The following is a 20,368-nucleotide window of genomic DNA, read 5'->3' as shown; positions in this document are numbered from 1 at the left end:
TAGAAGTCACTATGTATTTGTACAGATCAGTTTCTCTTTCTCTGACCAAAATAATGGCAGAGTATTTGGAATTGCCGCTCCCTCCTCCAGAACCTTTGCAAGTACCAAGGCTTTGGCGGTTTCAGGACTGTCCTCATAAATGTGTCCACGACTTTTTTTTTCCCACCCCTGAGGCCAGGGCTGTAGCAGTGCACTGCTAGAAGAAAAGGATAAAGGACTTAAGTCATGTACATGGCCCCTGACTGACAGGAGATCTTATTAATGTCTGTAACTGCCTGAAGGGAGGCTGCAAAGACAACAGAGCCAGGCTCTTTCCAGAGGTGTCCAGCAGGGGTGCAAGTGGCCATGGGCACAAACTTAGACACAGGAGGTTCCCTCTGAACATCAGGAAACACTTTTTCACTGTAAGGGTGGTTGAGCACTAGAAGAGGTTGCCCAGAGCAGTGGCGAAGTCTCCATCCTTGGAGATATTCAAAAGCCATCTGGACACGGTCATGGGCAACCAGCTCCAGATGGCCCTGCTTGAGCAGGGGGGTTGGACTACATGACCTCCAGCAGTCCCTTCCAACTTCAACCATTCTGCGATTCTGTGACTCCTAAGCCAGAGAAAGTCAAGACAACCCACCCATCTTTGAAACTTAAAACCCCAGAACCCTGGAGTACCATATCCCTTAACATCACATGCCAAAAACCATCTTTTGATCCCACTTTTTTTTATTAAAATATTTCATGTATATTGCTCACATTAAAATACAGCAGTAGTTTAATTTTAAATATAGCCACAAGTATAGACACTCAAAAAACCCAAACCCACATCACTTTAATAAAACAAATAAATAAATCAGATTTGTTTATCAAAGTTTCAGACCATCAGGGTTAGATGATAACCATTTCAGACACACTAGAAGTCCTAAGACACTGTACTACCCTACCCATATGACACTATTTTCTTAGAACACCACGTGCAGCCTATCTACAGTACATGGACTAGAACACAGAGGCACTGGGTCTATAATGGTGGTTATACTTATAACCCACAGCATAGTAAGATCCTGCTTTACAGTAGTTTTGGATAATGTCCTATACTAGAATGGCACAGCAAGGCATTTCTGGGAAAGAGTAATTTATACAGATTTAATCTTTTGACACACATAGATAAGGTTTGTTTGGGTTTTTTTATCCAATTCCCAGCATGAGTGGATGCTTAGCCTTATCCCGCAAGTATGCAAAGCTGGAGCTGGTAATGAATTTGGTTTTGAGTAGGTGCAGACAACTATGCTCTAATGCAACACTGATTTTATGAAACAGTACACTTGCCTTCTGTTTTAGAAGTTATTTGGACTTTTGCATCTGGACAGTTAGAATATAGTTTAAAGAAATCATAGCACAGAGGGACACAATGCCTGAAGGTCAGGTATCTGGCTTGTCTGGCTTTATACAGAGACAAAAGAATTAGAGCAAATTGCCAGTGTTTGGAATTCAGAAAAAGGGAAATAGGAATAGCTTTAGCATGGGCAAGACAGAGGACATTTGCTCCATTTCCCCTCACCTCAAAAAAAGTGAGAAAAAAAAAAAGTCTACAAACTAAATTTGCACTGCAGGATTGTGGATATTTCAGATTGGATCTATATGCTTTATCTTTACTGAAAGTGTCCCAGGATGCGTGGAAAGAAAAGGACAGCAAAAAGAAGTCTTAATTTCTGGTTAACATAATTAAATTCAACAAAAAAGCATCAGTTCCCATTGTAGAGGCACAATTCATAGAAAGCTGCATCTAAAACTTCAGTGGAAAGAAGTAAAAACACTAGTCCAAAAATAATGTAATTTACCGGTAAGTTATTTTGCTGGTGCAGTGCAAGGTAAGGTCGGTCATAGAAGTGCAGTATCACCTTTTTAGTATAAATACTTTCTACATAAGTCAGAAGAGCTACAAAATTAGTCTCCAAAAATAACTGTGCAACACATTTAAGATAGACAGCATGCTTAATAAATCCCAGTGTCTAAGCTACCTGTTTAAATATGGTTTACCGTTCTTTTGTCTCAGCTGCCTGAGGGAATTCTGAAGCTTGGTCAGAACCAAATTCATTTGCATCTCTCACTTCCTGTAAACAAGTCATCTATATTATTGATCCCAGTATCCAGTAGCAGTTCATGCCACAATGAGTCCTGATGTAATTTTTTTAGCATTGTATTAAAAGTCACAACTAGAACACTTCCTAAATTAGAACTAGATTTGAATTATTCGTGTCTGGCATTGCGTAAACATTTCTTTCAGTTCTTTTTGTTTGATTTCATTTATAGCTTCTGGTTCTGCAGGGCTCTTCTGGACCTTTGCCACAGCAAAACTAATCCCTTGAGTCAATCCTGCTTGTGTGATGTTCGCAACCTGGACCATGGAACTGCGAATTTTAGCAAAAGGAGATACAGCTCTGCTGCTGCTACTGTCAGCTGGAGAAGGAGTCATGTGGAGTCCTGTCTCAAGGTTACCAGATACAGATCCTGGGCTTTTATGAGATTTAGTGAAGTCAGTCCCACCAACAGCTAAGAGCTGAGCATTTGACTCAGAAGACTGTACATCCAACTTAGATGGCCTGGAAGGAACGTCTCCGATAGCTTCAGCCTTGGTTTCTGCCTTCTTAGATGTTGTATTGCTGGTTTGATTTATTATGTGATGGGGCTCTTGAGAACCAGCTTCAGCCTCTAAAATATCTGACATCATATTTTGAGCATCGTGCACAAACCTCTGGCAGTACACATCAATAGGTTTAGCAAACTCCATCTCCACACTGTCAGCAGAATGCGTAGGTATGTCTTCACAGTCAGACTGGCTAGCCTGAGAAACACGGATCTCGGATGGAACATGAATGCTAATGTTCATGTCAGTGCTGCTTATAGACTGGGACCGACTGCCCAACCGTGGAGCTGAGGCAATGATACCACAGCTGGGCAGCACGTAGTCTGTCTGCCCTATGTTCTCTAGAGATTCAGTTAGCTGGTTGTCCTCATCGGATTTAGAATTAGTCAGGAAGTCATCTGAGTGGAATGAATCATTATCCGATACTTCTGTATCGGATTCAGTATGGACTTTAGTATCTACCACTGGATTCTCTAAAGTTTCAAGGCTACTATCTGATTTCCAAAGATTCACTTTCAAATTTGGTTTTAAAAAGTTGACTTTCACTTCAGGTTTGGTAAAGCTGCCTAACTTCCGAAGATTGCTAATGTTTACATTGGATTTGGTTTGTTTCACTTTTTGATTAAGAGATGAGAACTTGCTCAGTAAATAATTCTTGCCTTGGGCCAGGGACCCTCTGTTCTGAGACCGAATGCCAATGATGTCTTCATGAGGTTTACTGCTCTTCCTGGAAGAAAAAGAAAAAATCTCTAGTGCACAATCATGGCAGTCTCATTTATAAACACCGAATATTTACCATCTTCCAGTCTATTTCCATAATACAGATGGACATTTTAGTAACTACATCATCCTTTCCTTACATAATTGTACCCATATAAGCTAATCAAATTCAAAACAAAAACAAAGGAGGGTTGCTACAGAATGGTAGCCAAACAAGGGAAAAAGCAAGCTTCTGCAGGCATTTTTAGTTTTAGATGAAACTGGATTTGAATTCTCTGTATTTGTAACTCTGACTTTGTGTATGCTGTACTCAGTAGCCAGATTTAGCAAATATTCAGTCTTCAGTACCTGTAAAAAAGAGCAAGATTTTCTTGCTACACTTTCTACTCAGCTGAGAAAAGAAGCTGAAATAGTAGCCCAATAATCAAATGCAGAAGAAAGTTATTGGAATATGTGCCTTAATAGTTTTTGCTTGACAATTTACAATTGTAAATTGTAAACACATTTTCTAGTAGTTCATACAGTCTGAATTGGAAGGGTCCCAAAATAATGCAACAGATTGCACTTGAACTGGTAAAATGTGCCAAACTTCAGCTAGCCATCTTCTCTTATTTCTACCCCATTGTCTTTTGTAAATGTTTCCTCACTGTTAACACCTCACTAATATTTGTAGACAGAGGTTACTTCTGTTTAATTGTAGACAATTGACTTAGAGAAAACTATCTAAAAAATTCTAGTAAGTACTTTTAATTATCAACTATGCTTTCACGTGCCCTTTTCTCTTAATGGGCTTGCAAAACAAAAACTTCTGTGCCATTCTGACTAACACTTAGTAGTTCAGAAGCTTAACTTCAGCCATTTCTTCACACAAGACCTGCAACGTTATCTGGATTTGTTAAACACAACTGCAGTGGGATCCAAGCCAGATTTACACTTCACAGGTTGCCTTCTTACTACAGAAGCAGACATTAAGTTCAGGTAGGAAAAATTAAAATTTGACAAACTAATCATGAACCATCTGATTTGCAGCATGTTATTTACATTTGGCAGTGTATATTGTCTATAAGCACACATGTATAAACAGTATTCTTGCTTATACTTTTAGATAAGCACCTGCAGGCAGTTATTATTGGAAGCAGCATACAGACAAATTAACTCCTAGCACAGTAGCTAGATACAGACATTTCTTTTGGGCATCATACATATGCCTGTTACCATGTACTGCTAGCACTGAGAAGAGAGCAAAAGCGGGACACAGAAGGTTCATATCATTCAAGTACTCACCTCTCTAGCTTTTTCTCAATAATAGGCACATCTAATCCCATTGCTTGCTTTGTAATTCTCAGCATTTCTGCAATGCACTGAAGAGTGTCTGAAATCCAATTAGCAGCCTGTCAGACCCTTAAAAAAACCCCTTAAAATCCTATATTCCAAAATCTAAAATTAGACTTATTTTTGTAACGGAATTAAGTTAGTTTGGTTTTCTTGGATGTTTTTTTTCTTTTTTTTTTTTTTCCTCCTTTCACCCTACAGAATAGTTGCACCCTACAAGTTGCAATTTTGATTTAAAGCTTACAAAATAAGCTTAAAGAATAGACTGTCCTTAAGCCCTAAATACTGGGTGTAAGTGAATCACTACCACGATTCATCATTTGTGGAAGGAAGAGAAGCAGTTATATTTATTCTAATCCTTGCTGACAAAACTCAGTGCTCCATGTAAGAAGTTATATTTTTCCCTTATTAGTGTTCATTTAATTTAGTTAAACAACAAGCCAAGAACATTTCTAGACATTGATTTCACTAAATAAATCAATTTCTTCCACTCTTCAGGAGCCAATTTTAAGTTCATTTTATCAGTTTTTGGAGCAGTAAAGATCTGGACATGGAAATGTCTCAATTCTAGAGACACATGTTGCTTTAAAGCCATATCTGAAACTTATTTTTCTTCGTATTAAAACAGTAACATTCTAGTGTTCACACAGGAAGCCACATACAGGGTTTTTTTGTTGATTCCCCACACTGCATAACTGAATTATATTAAAATTTATCCTTCTTCAGAAGTTATTCAAGAGCAATGGAAAAAGTGTTTCCTAGAGAAACACTAGTACACTGAATATACTTTTACATATAGAATTTTTATATACAAAACAAACCTTTTCCATCCTCTTCTGGGTTGCGTACCACAGCTCTAAGAGTGTGAAAATACCCACTCATTTCTTTGTATTTGTAATGCAGCCTCATGCAAGAGAACTTGGGTTTGCCAAAGAGAGTAGGCTCAGGCCCTGAGAAATAAACCAGGAGATTAGAAAACTTCGTTAACCAAACACTGAAAGAGATATTGCAAAGGCTGTACTTAAACGTATGTAAGAGTTGACAGTCTTTTTCAGCATAAAAAGCTTCATGTTTTCTTTAGAGTAGGATAGACATTTCAAATGAAAGATTTTCACAGTAACTAAACTATCAATTACTTACGAAAAGCAATTAGACTGTCTGTGTATGTCTATTATAATCCAGCCTGATTGTTTATTAAAGATCACCCTTTCAAATAGAAGAAAAAAGTCTACGTCTATTACATCCTGTGTTTTAGGGTATGCTCCTGCAAGGATTAAAGGGAAAGCTAATATATTTTTACCAAGTGGGCACAATGTAAGTTTGAAGATTTAGACCAAGTACTTCAACTCTTCAATGCACTGCATCATATCTATATCATTAAACGGGGGTGGGGGTGGTTATAAAGTATTTGGTCTAGATGTTTCAACTATATTCTGTACATCAGGATGTATTATGGATCTCCACAATACAGAAGTGAGAGAGACCATTCCGCTGAACTCTCAGAAATTGCACATAGATAGTGAAAGTTACAGTAAGGAGATGATGAAATCACTATGCATTGTGTAATGGAGGATTAAACTCTACTGGGGGGTGGGGGGGACCACACTGGGGGCCACAAAAATCTCCCTCCCTTCTCTCCAACTGGAACACCTTTTTCATCTGTAAAGTCAAAGATATCACATCTTTAATACTTTCAGCCGCAAGTGCTGGATTTAGCCTGCAGATGTTACATTCTTTAGTCAATGAATAAGTTAATCATCATAACAGGGTGATTTCATAATAGCATGTTTCTTATCAGACCTTGAGAAAGAAGAGTTTTAAAAAAGCTATGAAACAGATCTAAAGTACAATTCAGAATCAGCTGCTGTGTTTGGATCAAAGAGTGCATTGAATGCACAGACCTGTGATTCATTATAGAAGTTGATCAAATTCTTACTGCCAATTGATAAATAATGAAATTTGTTTTGATGAATCCATGTTTTTAAGAGCTTGAAAGAGGAAAATTTTAGAACCCTACCAGTGATCAAAGTTTCCATTTCAAGCAGTTGCAAAAGACAGGACTGTGAGAGAACACGAACTCAACTGTGGCATCCGTTATCACCAAGAAAGCACAGTTTTAGCTATGGTGGACTACACAGGATATATGCAATATATTGAGGCTTGCTCTTTCAATATATTTGTAGGATGCTTTGGTAAGTGCTCAAGCTATTGCTAAGAGCATTCGAGAAAGATATATGGTGACTACATTCTTACCTATTTCTATTTTTTCCAGAGCTTCAAGACTTAGCCTTTGGTACTGATTCACCTTGTCGATTTCATCATCATAACTAGGAAAAAATAATCAGAATTTAATGCTTCCTACTAATCTAAAACAAAGCTACTAGAAATAAACTACACATAGTAAGAGAAAGCGGTAACTTACTAGGCCACGTAGTAGGCAGAATTAGAAAGTAACAGCAGAACATCCACGTCCTTATGGGTGGCATCAATAAGACTAAGGAAGGGGAAGAAGAAGAATTAATATGGAGGAGAAGGTTTTATTTGCACAGCTGCAACCCATCCCCAGCGTACTTTAGGGACACTCTTCTACAATTGAAGGCACATTACAGTAAGAGGTTTCAATTATGGTATGTTATCCTCTGTGACGCTGCTACCTCTTCACAGCCACTGAAAAACCAAGTTAGGTGAGACACTTCACAAGCCAAAACATGACGTGTCATTAGACTTACCATACAATAAGTAGATCCATGTAAGCAACACTCTCTCTTAAAACCTGGAGTTACCTAATAGCTCAAATAGGTCAGCAGCAGGTCAAAAAAATAAATAGAAAATCCACAAACTATTAAAAGTGCTAACAGAGAAATGGAAAAATATCTCAGACCCAGTTAAGGTGATGAGTCTGTGCTTTGAATAGCTATCATAATATCCTGCTTTGCTATTTCTAGATGCTGAAGTTTAACCTGCAGAAGATCTAACCACTATTTTTCTTTTACAAGTTAGTGAACTCTGAACTTGATAAGGAGACTTATCAGTGAGGTTAGAGTTCATGCTCACTACTTTTCATGAAGAGAAATCTAGGCTTTCCTACTACTGACTCGTTACACAAGAATTTAATCTGATCAGATATGGCTTTGAAGTCAAGTTACACTTTCCCTATAAAGCAATAAGGAACAACAAACAGCTCCTCAAACAGCCCCTTCTAGAATTAAGGGTGGTTAGAAGTTCTTTTCATGGTGCCTACCACATTTTGGCAATATTAACTGAATGCATGCATTTTCAGGTGATGTCTCAAAGGTAATTCCAGCATGCACCATTCTTATGGCACTTTGGGAAAAGCACATGTTTAGAGGACCCTTCCTTTTACAGTTACAAGTATTCAATCCCTTCAAGGGCTCTTGTCGTTCTACAAAACTGTCCACTTGTATTGTTAACACATCAGCTATGAAAATTATTTAACATCAGTAGTAATTAACAGAGGCAGTAGTAATTAACAGAGGTGTCATAGTGGCAGCTGATCAATTATGACTTTATTCAACAAACCTTGGATCACAGTCAATAAGTGCCCATCCTCCATGGAATTTTTCATCATCTGGTAAGAGCAGTTTCATGTAGCTCTGCAACAGCTGACTGATCAATTCCTGATGGCTTCTCAGGTTCTCCTTGTGCAGGGCTTCATGCTCTTTCTCTTTTGTAAATATGGAGTAAAGATCCTCTGTTACAGGGATACCCTGCATCAAATCTAAATAAAATACACAAAAAATATCAAACAAGAAACCAACAGTTAAAAGTGATATACAGCAATAGTCTGTTGATTACTTTATGAATTCCTTCCAAGTGTTTCGTATTTGAAGATACTCTGGAAAAATGGTTAGTTATTCTTTCTGAATAGTATGTTGCCTGAAACTGAAAACTCAGTAGGTATAACACTATTTTCTCTCAGTGAAAAGCAGGAGTTAGCTCACCATTTTAAGAAACACTTGCTACATAAATTTAACTTTGTCTAATAGAGAGATGTTACAAGACAGTTAAATGCTAAAATGAAGTTAGGAGCAAATTCTACAATGAGTTACACTGCATGTAATCCATCTGAACTGAGTGTTGTTTTATCTCCAAATGGACAATGACTCTTCCATACGGTGTCCACTACATATATAATGTTCATGTCTACACTCAAGGTGCTTCTAAGCTTCAGAAAAAAAAAAAAAAAAATCAGTCAAAAAGAAAAAGGCAAGTTGATTTCAATAAACTTTTTTAAATACCATAGTTCAGCTCAGTTGAAATTGTATTCTTACCTATGACTGCTTGCCTATAAGCATCCCTGAAACGATTCAGGTAGTATCTGTTTGCAGAATTAACTCCATCCTTCATTACCCCTGCCAGCTTTCTTTCACCAGTCCTTGTGAAGTCACCCTGTTACACAGAACACGCGAATCATGTACATATGCAACTTTGAAGTAGCAATCTCAGCTCAAAAGCTTTGGCAGTCAAATTCAGAACTGAATAGATGACAACTAAGAAATTATGTTCAAGTAACTAAGTAATCAAAATACTGATTTTCAAAGAGCATCTACTTCTCACGGCATTGTTTGACTCTGCAGAGAATCTTATGCTTTTGACAGACCTATGATTCTAAAGTCCTAATGGAAAACAGTGATCTGGACATAGATGCCAGCTAACATTAAAGCAGAACTTTCAAGACATCAGTCACTGGGATGCTCGAATACCTCAAAAAAAAAAAACCGCCACACCTATTTTTTGGCCTTTAATGTAAAAGGAACACTACTGGAACAATGCAGAAGACTGGGAGTATACTGAAAAATGGTTTTCAACTTCTCTGCTTCTGCTACCAAAACAAGACAAGCATAACATACTGAAGAAAACAGTACATATCCTCACAAGCTCAGAAACAAAAGAAAGTTTCTAGGGCACGGAAGGCTTAGAATTTGAATAAAAAGTAGTTTTGGTAGTTACACTTCATTAGAGGATTCTATTTGCAAAGACACTCTGAACATTGGCACAGAGCAGTTCTAAAAAGCCACGCCAACTACTATGAAGAACGTTTCAAGTGTGTTTCACTTTCAAATGTCCTGGTTTTGGCAGGGATAGAGTTAATTTCCTTCCTAGTAGCTGGTACAGTGCTGTGTTTTGGATTTAGGGTGAGAACAATGTTGATAACACACCGATGTTTTAGTTGTTGCTAAGTAGTGCTTACACTGGTCAAGGACTTCTCAGCTTCCCATGCTCTACCGACTGAGAAGGCTGGAGGTGCATGAGAAGCTGGGAGGGGGCACAGCCAGGACAGCTGACCCCAACTGACCAAAGGGATATTCCATACCATCTGACATCATGCTCAGTATATAAAGCTGGGGAAAGAAGAAGGAAGGGGGGGGACGTTTGGAGTGATGGCGTTTGTCTTCCCAAGTCACCGTTACGCATGATGGAGCCCTGCTTTCCTGGAGATGGCTGAACACCTGCCTGCCGATGGGAAGTAGTGAATGAATTCTTTGTTTTGCTTTGCTTGCGTGCGCGGCTTTTGCTTTACCTATTAAACTGTCTTTATCTCAACCCATGAGTTTTCTCACTTCTACCCTTCCAATTCTCTCCCCCATCCCACTGGGGGGGGGGAGTGAGCGAGCGGCTGTGTGGTGCTTAGTTGCCAACTGAGATTAAACCACGACAGTCCTTTTTGGCGCCCAACATGGGGCTCGAACCCCATCAAATTAAAAGAAATATCACAATTAAGCTGCAAATAAATTTAATCCATGAACCTCAACAGTGAGTAGAGAAATCTTCAAGCAGAATGGCTGAAAGTTTAGATCTATAAATAGAGTTCTGTGCTTCAGATTTAAAGTTTAAAATATTTATAATCAAGACAAGCATGTCGGGCTGTTCTTTATTTTTTAAAAAAGATTAATGTAATAGACTAATCAACGTTCAGTAGAGAGATTTAAAAAGAGATTTAAGTGTTAAGTATTTCCACTGTAAAGGTTTTTCCAATGCCAAATACCAGGAATACTAAAAATTGTTCCACCTGTGACTCTACACACAGAAAGTAGCTCAAATTCCATGACTTTTCAAAGCAGCAGGAGTGAACATTAAGGAGTTTCACACCCAATTTCTGATCTTGGTAGACAGACTGCATTACAACTAATTAAGAAAAGTCTTTAGAAAAATATAACTAATTAATATCACCCTACTACCTACATATCCTGATCTTCAGTCTTCAGAGTATTTTTTGAAGCACTGTAACTGCTTAAAAGTACTATAACCATGCTTAAATTTAAATAGAAGTAATGCTTAATATAGATCTTAAACTCCTAGCTCAACTATGCTTTGTATCTAGACATGAAACTAACAGAATGAAGTTAAACTACAGCCAGCATTGCCACAGGACACCTGGACACTCAAGACTTCTCCAATTCACACTGTATGTAACAAAATATTCCTCCAATGAAAGGCCTCATATCTCTTCAAGACAAAAACATGCAGAATGTTTGGCTAACTTTACTACATATATGAGAGTTCTCCATTGGACATAAAACCTGTAACATAACATACTAACCATCAGAACAGATAACACTCTTCACCCTTTACCTTTAAGGCTGCTGTGCCAGCATACTGCCGGCTTATGGCATCTCCATTGTTCGCCCATATTATCTGGTAGATTCTATTGCATTTTACCGGCAAAGGCTGTTCTGGTGGCATCACACCCAGTTTTTTGAGCTGGAATTTGACATACACATTAATAGAAGGTTCAAGATAAAAATCATTCTCAGTATCAGAGCTTGATAAAGAAAATGGGAGCACTTGCCAAGCATTTAAATGTTAAATTTTATATGATCTGAAAAAGGAATCCATTCTGCTAATTTGTCAGATTAATTTAATTGTTAGCAATGAATCACTAATTCATTGTTAAACTTCGTATCACTGGATGCAGCAGTAATATATTAATTATGGATGTAGGAGCCAATCTTCAAAAAAATTAGCTGAAGGAAAACAAGTTACTCTAGATTACTCAAGATATAGGAAATGTTTCTATTTTCTATAGAGAACTATCAGAACAGACATCACAGAACTTTAACATGGATAAACAAGCTAATGTCTTCTATTGCAAAGGCATTTGTGACCTCAAAGGTCTGAAAATAAAGAAGTAGAATCTATTTCCAGTTACAGTAAAAAGCACACCAGATTCTTAATCTTTTGCTTCTAGACACTAAAGCAAATGTAGTGGCTCCATTTTCAAACTTACTCCTCCCCCAAAACAAAACCTTAAAACAACTTCATATGTTGTGCTTATTATTAACACTTGTGCATTTTGGACAGTTACTGTTTAACACTGATACTGAAAGTAAGATATCCTACTCTTCAGAACAACCAGTACTTAAGTTTTCCCAAGATAAGTCTTGGGTACAATACAAGCTTTAGTCTTTTTACATACACTAAATTGGTAAAGCAGCACGTACGTAACTGCAACGTAGTCACTAAAAGTTAGGCCAACTGCAGGGATAACTTGGGCTAAGTCATAGGCAAGCCCCAATTTACAACCAATAAAAAAAAAGCTCAAGCACTCTTTGCAAGTTAGATGAAAGTGATACAAGTCTGTTTATTGACTTTGAAAGCCCTATCAAGTCTCCAGCTGAGAGAAAACAAGTCCTATGGTTCCAAGGAAGTGGTAAGGTACATGTAACTCTCAATCTTCTACTTTATGTCAGTCACCTTCCAATGCTTAGGGCATTTCTCAGTTATGAATTGATTCCAAAGTACTTCAGCTATAATACAAGAATGATGTAGCATATCACAAGCTAATACTATAGCAATGATTACTGAAGTCATCTTCACAACACTCTGTACAACCCTTGATTTTGAAAGATTGCCTTTAAACTCACAGAGTTAACATATATAGAAATCCTATTCCGAAATAAAGACTGTGGGATTCCTGGTCCCACCCCTTGTCCCCAGTATTCTTTCTATGTCAGGAGCATCATAAAAGCAGATGACAAACAGGAACTGCCAGATACAATGGTTAGAGCCATTCATTCTTCATCCTAATGAAGGACCCACTTCATCCTTTGTCCTTCACTCTAAGCATAGTCAAGGTTTGTTCATTTTGGGCTGGGCTGTAACTGAGGCTTCAAAGTTTCAGTTACAGTACTATTAAGTCTTGACAAGGGAAGACAATCATCACTGAGCTTCTATATCAAAAAGCAAATGGGGGGCAGGGCACTGAGGAGGAAGACTAAAGGAAGGACTCTCAGTCTGCTTGGAAATGCCTTCTCTATACAGGGAGAACTATTCCAGAACATAATAGTCAGCCACCTGGGATATTTACATCATGAATTAATTATTCCTCTACACACAGAAGAGACAACTAATCTCTCTACCTGCTGCACCACAATACTTCACTTCAAAGCTGCTAAAATAGCATCCAACGTCTAGTTAGATTTCAGTCCTTTAACAACTCATTTGGGGAGGGATTTATTTGGGGGGGGTGGGGTGTGTGTGTAAACTTTGTGTTACTCCATAACTTAAATTAAAATTACTAAATCAAAACAAGAGAATCCTCTCCAAGATGTCATTTCCTCTCTGAAGGAGGACACTAAGCATCACTGTTTCAGAATGATTTCAAGTTATTTTAGTTGTACATATTACTTTCAGCTTCATAGCTCTCCAAGGAGTTTGCAAAGAGCCTTTTCAGTAGAGGTTAGTTTAGCATTTTTCAAACACACAGATTTCCCTGTGAATAACAATTAAGCTCTGAGGTACTCAGTACTTGAAAAAGTACATTAGTTATACATGCCTGCTGTTCCATGACCACTCTTGCAATAGCAGCCTGCACAACATTGGTACGATCCAGACAGTCCATGCAGTTAACTCGAAAAATTCCTTCCTGTTTACAAATCACACCAGCTTGGTCAACCCTTTCAACAGAAAAATAGAGCAAAAGCATACTGAGACACTTAAAATCCAGTGTAGTTTAACAGCTTCTACAAACAGTAGAAAATTTTACACATGGAGTACTATTTTAGTTGCACTCATCACCCCAGCCACACCTCACTCAGAATTAACTACTCTTGTTCCCACCATCCTCTTCTTTAGTCTAGGCTAGATATCCAACATACATCTTATGGGGCCATAAACTTGATATGTAATCAGATGTTGAATTCAATTCATACATATAATACAATACAAGCTTTCAAGAGAAAAGGCATTTAATTCCAAAAACATAGAAGCCAACAATAATGACAACAACATCTCACTCACAAAATACATTGAACAATATATAGTAATTGACTGAAGACTGCAGCCATACTCATTACCAAAATGCATAAACTTTAATCAGTACAAACTAAAGGTCAAACATGCCTACTGTTTTCAATAGGAAGGTTGGCATTCTAGGGTTTGTGGGTCAAATACGAAGTGTTTCACGTTAAATATAAGAAACCCTAAAAGCGTTAAATGCAGTAAGCCTCAGGCAGAAAACAGCATCTGAGAATTTTTGCTGTTACATGTTTAGAACACCAATACTTCAGAACACAAAAACTGATGCACAAGCTGGGCACCAAGAGAGGAATATAAAATATACCAGTTATGACAAAATCAAGGACTATGAATATGTACTGTTTTATTTTTTTTCTACAAATATTTCATACTAGTCTAAAAACAGTTAAGTACCTACCAGCACCACTTCATGTCAAGAATAATATCATGAATGGCATCAGTCAGTGTTTGAACATTTTCAAACTTCATTCCTCGGCTAAAATACAGAATTTCACAGAAGTTAGTTTGAACTAGAGTAGTGATTTTTCTTTACTTAATTATTTTGTATTATTTGTAATGTTAACAAAGATAGTGTTTTGGCTAAGTGGGAGACACAGACATTCTCTCCTGCAATAAACTTTAAATAGCAGCCAATATTCAGAACTATTTTAAAGTACAGTTCAATATCTAAATCCAAGGCAAGAGATCTTTAAATTCTGAAGAATTTGCATTCTTGAATGCTGCTTCCATAAGGAAGAACAAATGTGCAGCTATTGAGGCATGTGCAACATTCTGTTCTCATTTTAGGCACAGCCTCAACAAAAGTAACCACTATAGATTTGAAATTGGGATGGCGTGTCCTGCTTTACCGGTGATTCTATAGAAAAAACACCTACAGACACATCATCCCCTCCTTCCCCCACCAGGTTGTTTTCAGTACTGTTTTCTATTCACTCATGCTCACAGTGCAAAAAGAAACAGTCCTGGTCACTACAGCAGTTCTTAAGAGAAAAGCAAACAAACAAAAATGAAAGCTCATTTAAACAAAAGAGTAAGTATCAAATCAATTCAGGATGTCAACAGTCCTACAGAAAAGCAGTCTCAAAGGCCATTACTATTTTGAGGGGGTTTTCCATTTTCCCTCCCCCTCTCAGACAACATCTACTAATGACACACTTAGTCAGTCAGTAATGTTTTCCCAGGCCAGATGCAATCCCTAGATTAAGTTAGGAAATGAAGATTAAAACAGTTTTTAGACCCCATATTCGTACACAAACGCAGTCTGCTTGAGGGAAGCATGAGAAATACATGCCTGTGTGACAGACCAGATGCTTGGGCATGTGAACGCTGCACTAGACCATGCCAACGTCAGAGTGCAGTCATGAAAACAGCAACTATTCATACTGGATTAAAATAAAATCCAGTGTATTTTATAATGGAAAAACAGCATCAGGGTCCTGGAATAATCCATACGTTTACAGAAACAAGCAAGAGAAACAGAAGAATGGCTTGTACTAAAGAATTAAGAGCAGAATGCTACATAGTTTGAAAAGCAGGTCAGCCACAGCTTTACATTCATAGTATGTTTAAGGAAACTCTCTTGCTTAAAATGTGTAACAACTTCTAAGCTTTGCCTAATAAATAACTGCATATGTAACAGGTCAGGGACACAAGATCAACAAACAGCAGTGCTTGATTACCCAAACTTGAGCTTTTATAGTGCTTTAGTTTACAAAATGTATTCTTCCTATTTAAAAGAAAATTATTTCATGCAGAAGTAGAAATAATAATGGCTTTTCTCCTCCCTTCTACTCTCCTTTCATGCTAATAAAAAAAGATGCAAAGTGGCTTTTTAAAAGGTTTCTTACCAGTGCTCATGGAAGTCAAATGAAACATAAGTCAGATTTGAATTGTTGTACAGAAGAACTTGTTTAAGGTAAGCATCTCCAATAATCTTCTCTCTGCCCGTCTGATCCACCAAATTAATAATAACCTGTTCAAAAGTTTTATTATTTAACACTTGTCATCTGCTACATGACTTGCTTAGATATATACCAGGGAATAACAAACAGCTCAAGAGTTAAAAGTTTTGCAGGTAATGTTGCTGAAGTTACAATCTTTGCTAGATTGTACCCAAGATCAAATAGGCTCCAACAGTTACCTGCCTACCTGAATTTTAGTACAGAGAAGCTATGAATTCACAGGACAGGTACACAAAAGTGGGTATTGCACATTTCTGTAAGTTATTGCTGTTTTTTAGAAGTTACTTAAAAGAATACTTGAAAAACTTAGTAAAATTCTATTTATGTACCACCCTTCCAATTGTCAACAAGCTTCTAAAAAACCACAACCAATATCACCAACAAGAAAAACAAACTAAAAACATTAACTTTCATCCCCTGCATTTTCATAAGATGACTATTTTATCATGTAGCACTCACCTGCTTTTTGTAATTTTTCAGCTGTTCTTCAAAATGTGCACGAAAACAGGACACTGTTTCATTTTCACCTACAAGGCAGAGCAGTGTTAGACAGAAACAGCCTGTTCAGCAACAAGTCCTGTTTGAAGTATTAAATCATGTCCAGATCTATACTCTAAAAAACCAAGATAGCTTTGCTTAAAGTACTTAGACACACAACATAAGACATTGTACAGAATTACTTTCAAAGGTCTTTCATCAATTTGCTCAATTTCAACATTGTTGCTCTACTACTATAGTGTACACCATTCTTGAATTTTGCTTTTTTTGCTTTTTGTGCAGAGCAGATTGGACAAAAATTTAACTTTTAATAAACCTGTTTAATCCTTCCACATATGCACCACACACCCACATAAACATCTCTTCCAAAAGAAGAGTGCTTATATTTATTTTGCATCTTTTGAAAAAGCAAACTGAAGTACAAGAAAGGTTTGCAAATTGCAAAGGGGGACATGCAGGACAGGGGATAATACTGAAAGTGTTATCCAGTTCTCCTAGAGGACAAAACTACTTATAACTAAAAACCAAAAATGCTATCCAGTTGATTCAAGGCACCACTGATTCCTCAGAGTCTCAGTTCCTACCTGTAAATCTATCAAATTAAATGCAATTCCTGAATACTTTTTTGAAACTAATCCTATTAGAAAATAAAAAAAAAAGAAAAAAAAGATGAATGAAAAAGAACTGCTCAGCTCTATAAACAGATGTCACAGCACAAGCTTTCAGTTGGAACTAATCAAGTTTTGCTTCCAAATATCTGGGGGGGATTGGGAGGTGTTTTACATTGATTTTCCTCACTTTATGAATTTATTTAAATTTCCATCTCCATGATGTGGCAACAAGTCATCCCTCTCCAGTAATCTCCAGGTTATTTGGTATAAAAATCACAAGAAACCCCAATCTGTTGATGAATCTTCCTTAAGTTTGCAATGATAGTAACTGCTTGTCAACTTAAAATTATGTGCTTTACTCAAGTTCCTAAGCAAGCTCAAAGGCCCATTTTACTAAGTCTTACTCAAGACACAGGGAAAAAACAGTCCTTTAATGTTCCCACATCACAGCCCCCTCTGAAAGAGCAGGTTTTTTTTATTTTCAGCCCGAAAAATAGTCTTCAGTGGCAGAAGACCAGACCTGCTAATGCTAGAGGAGAATGTGAATCCAAACACACAAGTTGGACTTGCAGAAGTACATACTTACGATCTTGGATGCCAGTCAACCCAATCCAGTGGGAGTCTGATTATACAAGATCATGAACACACTAGCTTCCTTCAAGAAAAGTTTCTCCTTTACAAAGCTAAACCTAGAGCAGATTTTGTTGACCTCTATCTTTTAGGCTATGAATACGTAGTTCATACAAGCATCCAGATTTGCCACAGTCTTGTCAATATTCTTACATGCTTTGGCTTTTGCATTATCTTTGAGTGGAAAAGGAAGCAATTTAGATCTGACAAAGCCCACTAGATAGCACTTAATTTCAGAGAAGACAAAAGCACACTACAAAACTGGCATACGAAATGTCTATGTTTTCCCACATTGAAATAGCAGTTCTTAACACAGAAGGAAGCTCACCATAAGTTAACTTCGTGGACAAAGATATTTGTAAGACATCAATGTCTAAGCAGGTTCTCAAAAGAGAAAGCCAAATTGTCTCCCTTCCCAACCCAGAAAACACTGCAACAAATAAGACTAGACATAAAACAGGTACTTCATTAAATATTGAAATTCAAGACCTGTTAGAATTTACAATGGACAGGAAGTCAGAGCTCTGCATATTTGCAATTGGAGTAGGAGTTAACTGGAGTCAAGTCATTACTGTTATTCCTGGCTTTTAGAAAGTGCCACAGTGGTAAAGCAACACTCCAATGAACCTATTTCTAAGGGAATTCTGATCTTTAGTTATTCCACTCAAATACTTACTCTTGTCCAGTCGGGGCCGTGGGTTATATCTATATCCAACTTGGCTCCAGAAAACAGGCACAGAGCCTCTTGTTTGTATAAATGAAAGAGTATGATTATGAACATGAATCAGTTGTTCTGTCTCAACATAATTTGCCACATTTCCATTTTTATCAACACCTCTTCGCTTATACCGCATTCCTAGGAAGAATGAGAATGATCAATTCATATTTAAGTTTTAGTCTTACTCTTAAACATTAATAACTTGTTACCATTTTTGACAACAGTAACACAAGAAAAGAGTTCTAGCCAAAATCCATGATCAATGGTAAAAGTCACTCCTATCCTAGTCTAATCCACAAAAGTTATGGTGGCTATATGGATAAAGTTTATTTAGTGATATACTATGAGCAGCAGAAAGTAAGTTGACAGGACAAGGCAGTTTACTGGCACTATAAAGTCACAGATATATCCAGTCCACCCTAAAGGATACATTACTTCCTGTTCTGTCAAGTTTAGCAGAAAGTTTTACTTTAGTGCTCGGTATTTTCCATGAACCTAAAGGCCACTTTTACTGACAGATGCTCCACTTCTTACAATCAGAGATCCCACAAGCAGCCCAAGAAGGCTTGCACGTTCCACAGAACAGAATACTTCCCTCCCTTGTTTTAACCTGTATAACTAATTCTGCACATTAAGAACAGATACTGGTCTTCTGACTACACAGTTTTTTGCCTAGCCATCTCTGATTTGATCATTAAACGGAACAGATAAGTGTTTGCATATGGAGGTTTTGCACATCCTTTACTCAAAGGAGAGTACATCACTATTCAGAAAGGATGCAGGTGGTAACAAGGGATGGGGAAGGAATAAGTAAAAAGGGTGGGAGAAAGATTCAAAGCCATGGTTTATAGCATGGAAATTCAGTTCCACAGAATTGGAACAACTCTGTTCGAGACCTGAAGTAGCACTGGACCAGACTTTTGAACTGAACACCAACAGCACTAGTTAAGGACTATGGGAGAGAAGGGAAGAGGTTAGAAATAGGGAAGTGAAAGGAATGTAAAATGCCTATCATAGGGACCTTTATAGGGTCACAAAACGTCACAGCAGTTTTACAGCATTTAATCAGAAGGGGGCTTTTAGGCTAAAGCATCAGACACCCTTTACTTATGTCCTGCCACCAATAGTGGCTGTTACACCAAAATCCAAACTAAACCATTGCACAGGAAACTTCAGCTCCCTTACTTTTGATATCTCAACTTTTGCAGGCACTAGGCTCTTGCTCTCTCAAGCTTAAGAGCAGCTGTCTTCCTTTATCTCATGATACATCTCCTTAAGGTCTTGGGTATGTTGATAATTTAGTGCCGTGGTTTTGGGTTTTTTTTTTTTTCCTCTAAATCACAAACAAGCTGCCTGACAAATAAAGAATCAGTATATTTAACACAGAATTATCTTAGGCTTTCAAGTCAGTGTTTCCTCTGTTTTTTGGGGTGCATTTGTTTGTTTTTTAACTACAATATTTCAGAAATGAAAACACTTTGAACTCCTGGCTAAAATTATGTATTACAGAATGAATTAAACACACAACTTAATCCTATAATTATTCATCAAAACATTTGATCAATTTACTGAAACAATCTTTTCATGTATAGGGAGAAAGTTCTACACAGCTTATGCTCTGGACTAGCAATCAGATGAGCATAGTGTCATGAACAGTAAGAGGGAATCAATAAGCAATTTGCCCTCTGTGATTCAGTTTCTGTATCTGTAAAACAATTTAGTATAAATAAGGCATACTGCAAACTAGACACTACCATGAAACCCTCAAATATTTACTCTGAGTTGTTCTGACAAATAATTTTCCTGGAAACTGAATTAAATGCATTGATGTGAGATGTGGTACAAAGGCCAGTCCTATATCAGGGCAAGCTCACCAGGTTTTTCCCTTGTTTTGACATGTTAAAAACCTAACTGTGTACGAAGGGAGTTGGACACGGTGGAGAATATCTTAAAAAATGTGATAGACTGAAAAGGCTTAGAGTTG

General features: G+C 37.4%; 1 protein-coding gene across 5 annotated transcripts in view; it reads right to left on the bottom strand.

Moving 5' to 3' along the window:
• Positions 1-706: 706 nt before the first annotated feature.
• INPP5F (inositol polyphosphate-5-phosphatase F) overlaps positions 707-20,368 on the bottom strand; it is a 48,373-nt gene continuing 28,711 nt past the window's right edge. For 2 of the 5 annotated variants that reach the window (XM_076339123.1, XM_076339124.1), the window contains 13 exons: positions 18,343-18,522; positions 16,387-16,454; positions 15,814-15,938; positions 14,364-14,441; positions 13,485-13,605; positions 11,282-11,410; positions 8,980-9,097; positions 8,228-8,426; positions 7,110-7,181; positions 6,941-7,014; positions 5,509-5,637; positions 4,640-4,727; positions 707-3,362 (listed from right to left, as the gene is read on the bottom strand). In XM_076339123.1, the coding sequence (XP_076195238.1) occupies positions 2,228-3,362; positions 4,640-4,727; positions 5,509-5,637; positions 6,941-7,014; positions 7,110-7,181; positions 8,228-8,426; positions 8,980-9,097; positions 11,282-11,410; positions 13,485-13,605; positions 14,364-14,441; positions 15,814-15,938; positions 16,387-16,454; positions 18,343-18,522 (2,516 nt within the window). In that variant the 3' untranslated portion in view covers positions 707-2,227. Of the gene's footprint in view, positions 3,363-4,639; positions 4,728-5,508; positions 5,638-6,940; positions 7,015-7,109; positions 7,182-8,227; positions 8,427-8,979; positions 9,098-11,281; positions 11,411-13,484; positions 13,606-14,363; positions 14,442-15,813; positions 15,939-16,386; positions 16,455-18,342; positions 18,523-20,368 lie in introns of those variants that run through there. The other 3 variants (XM_076339127.1, XM_076339125.1, XM_076339126.1) reach the window with 3 other exon arrangements.

Source organism: Aptenodytes patagonicus, chromosome 5 (genome assembly GCF_965638725.1).
Source record: "Aptenodytes patagonicus chromosome 5, bAptPat1.pri.cur, whole genome shotgun sequence".
In the NCBI taxonomy this organism is placed as follows: Eukaryota; Metazoa; Chordata; class Aves; order Sphenisciformes; family Spheniscidae; genus Aptenodytes; species Aptenodytes patagonicus.
The sequence above is the reverse complement of the archived record's forward strand: the minus strand, read 5'-3'. Positions and strand labels throughout refer to the sequence as shown.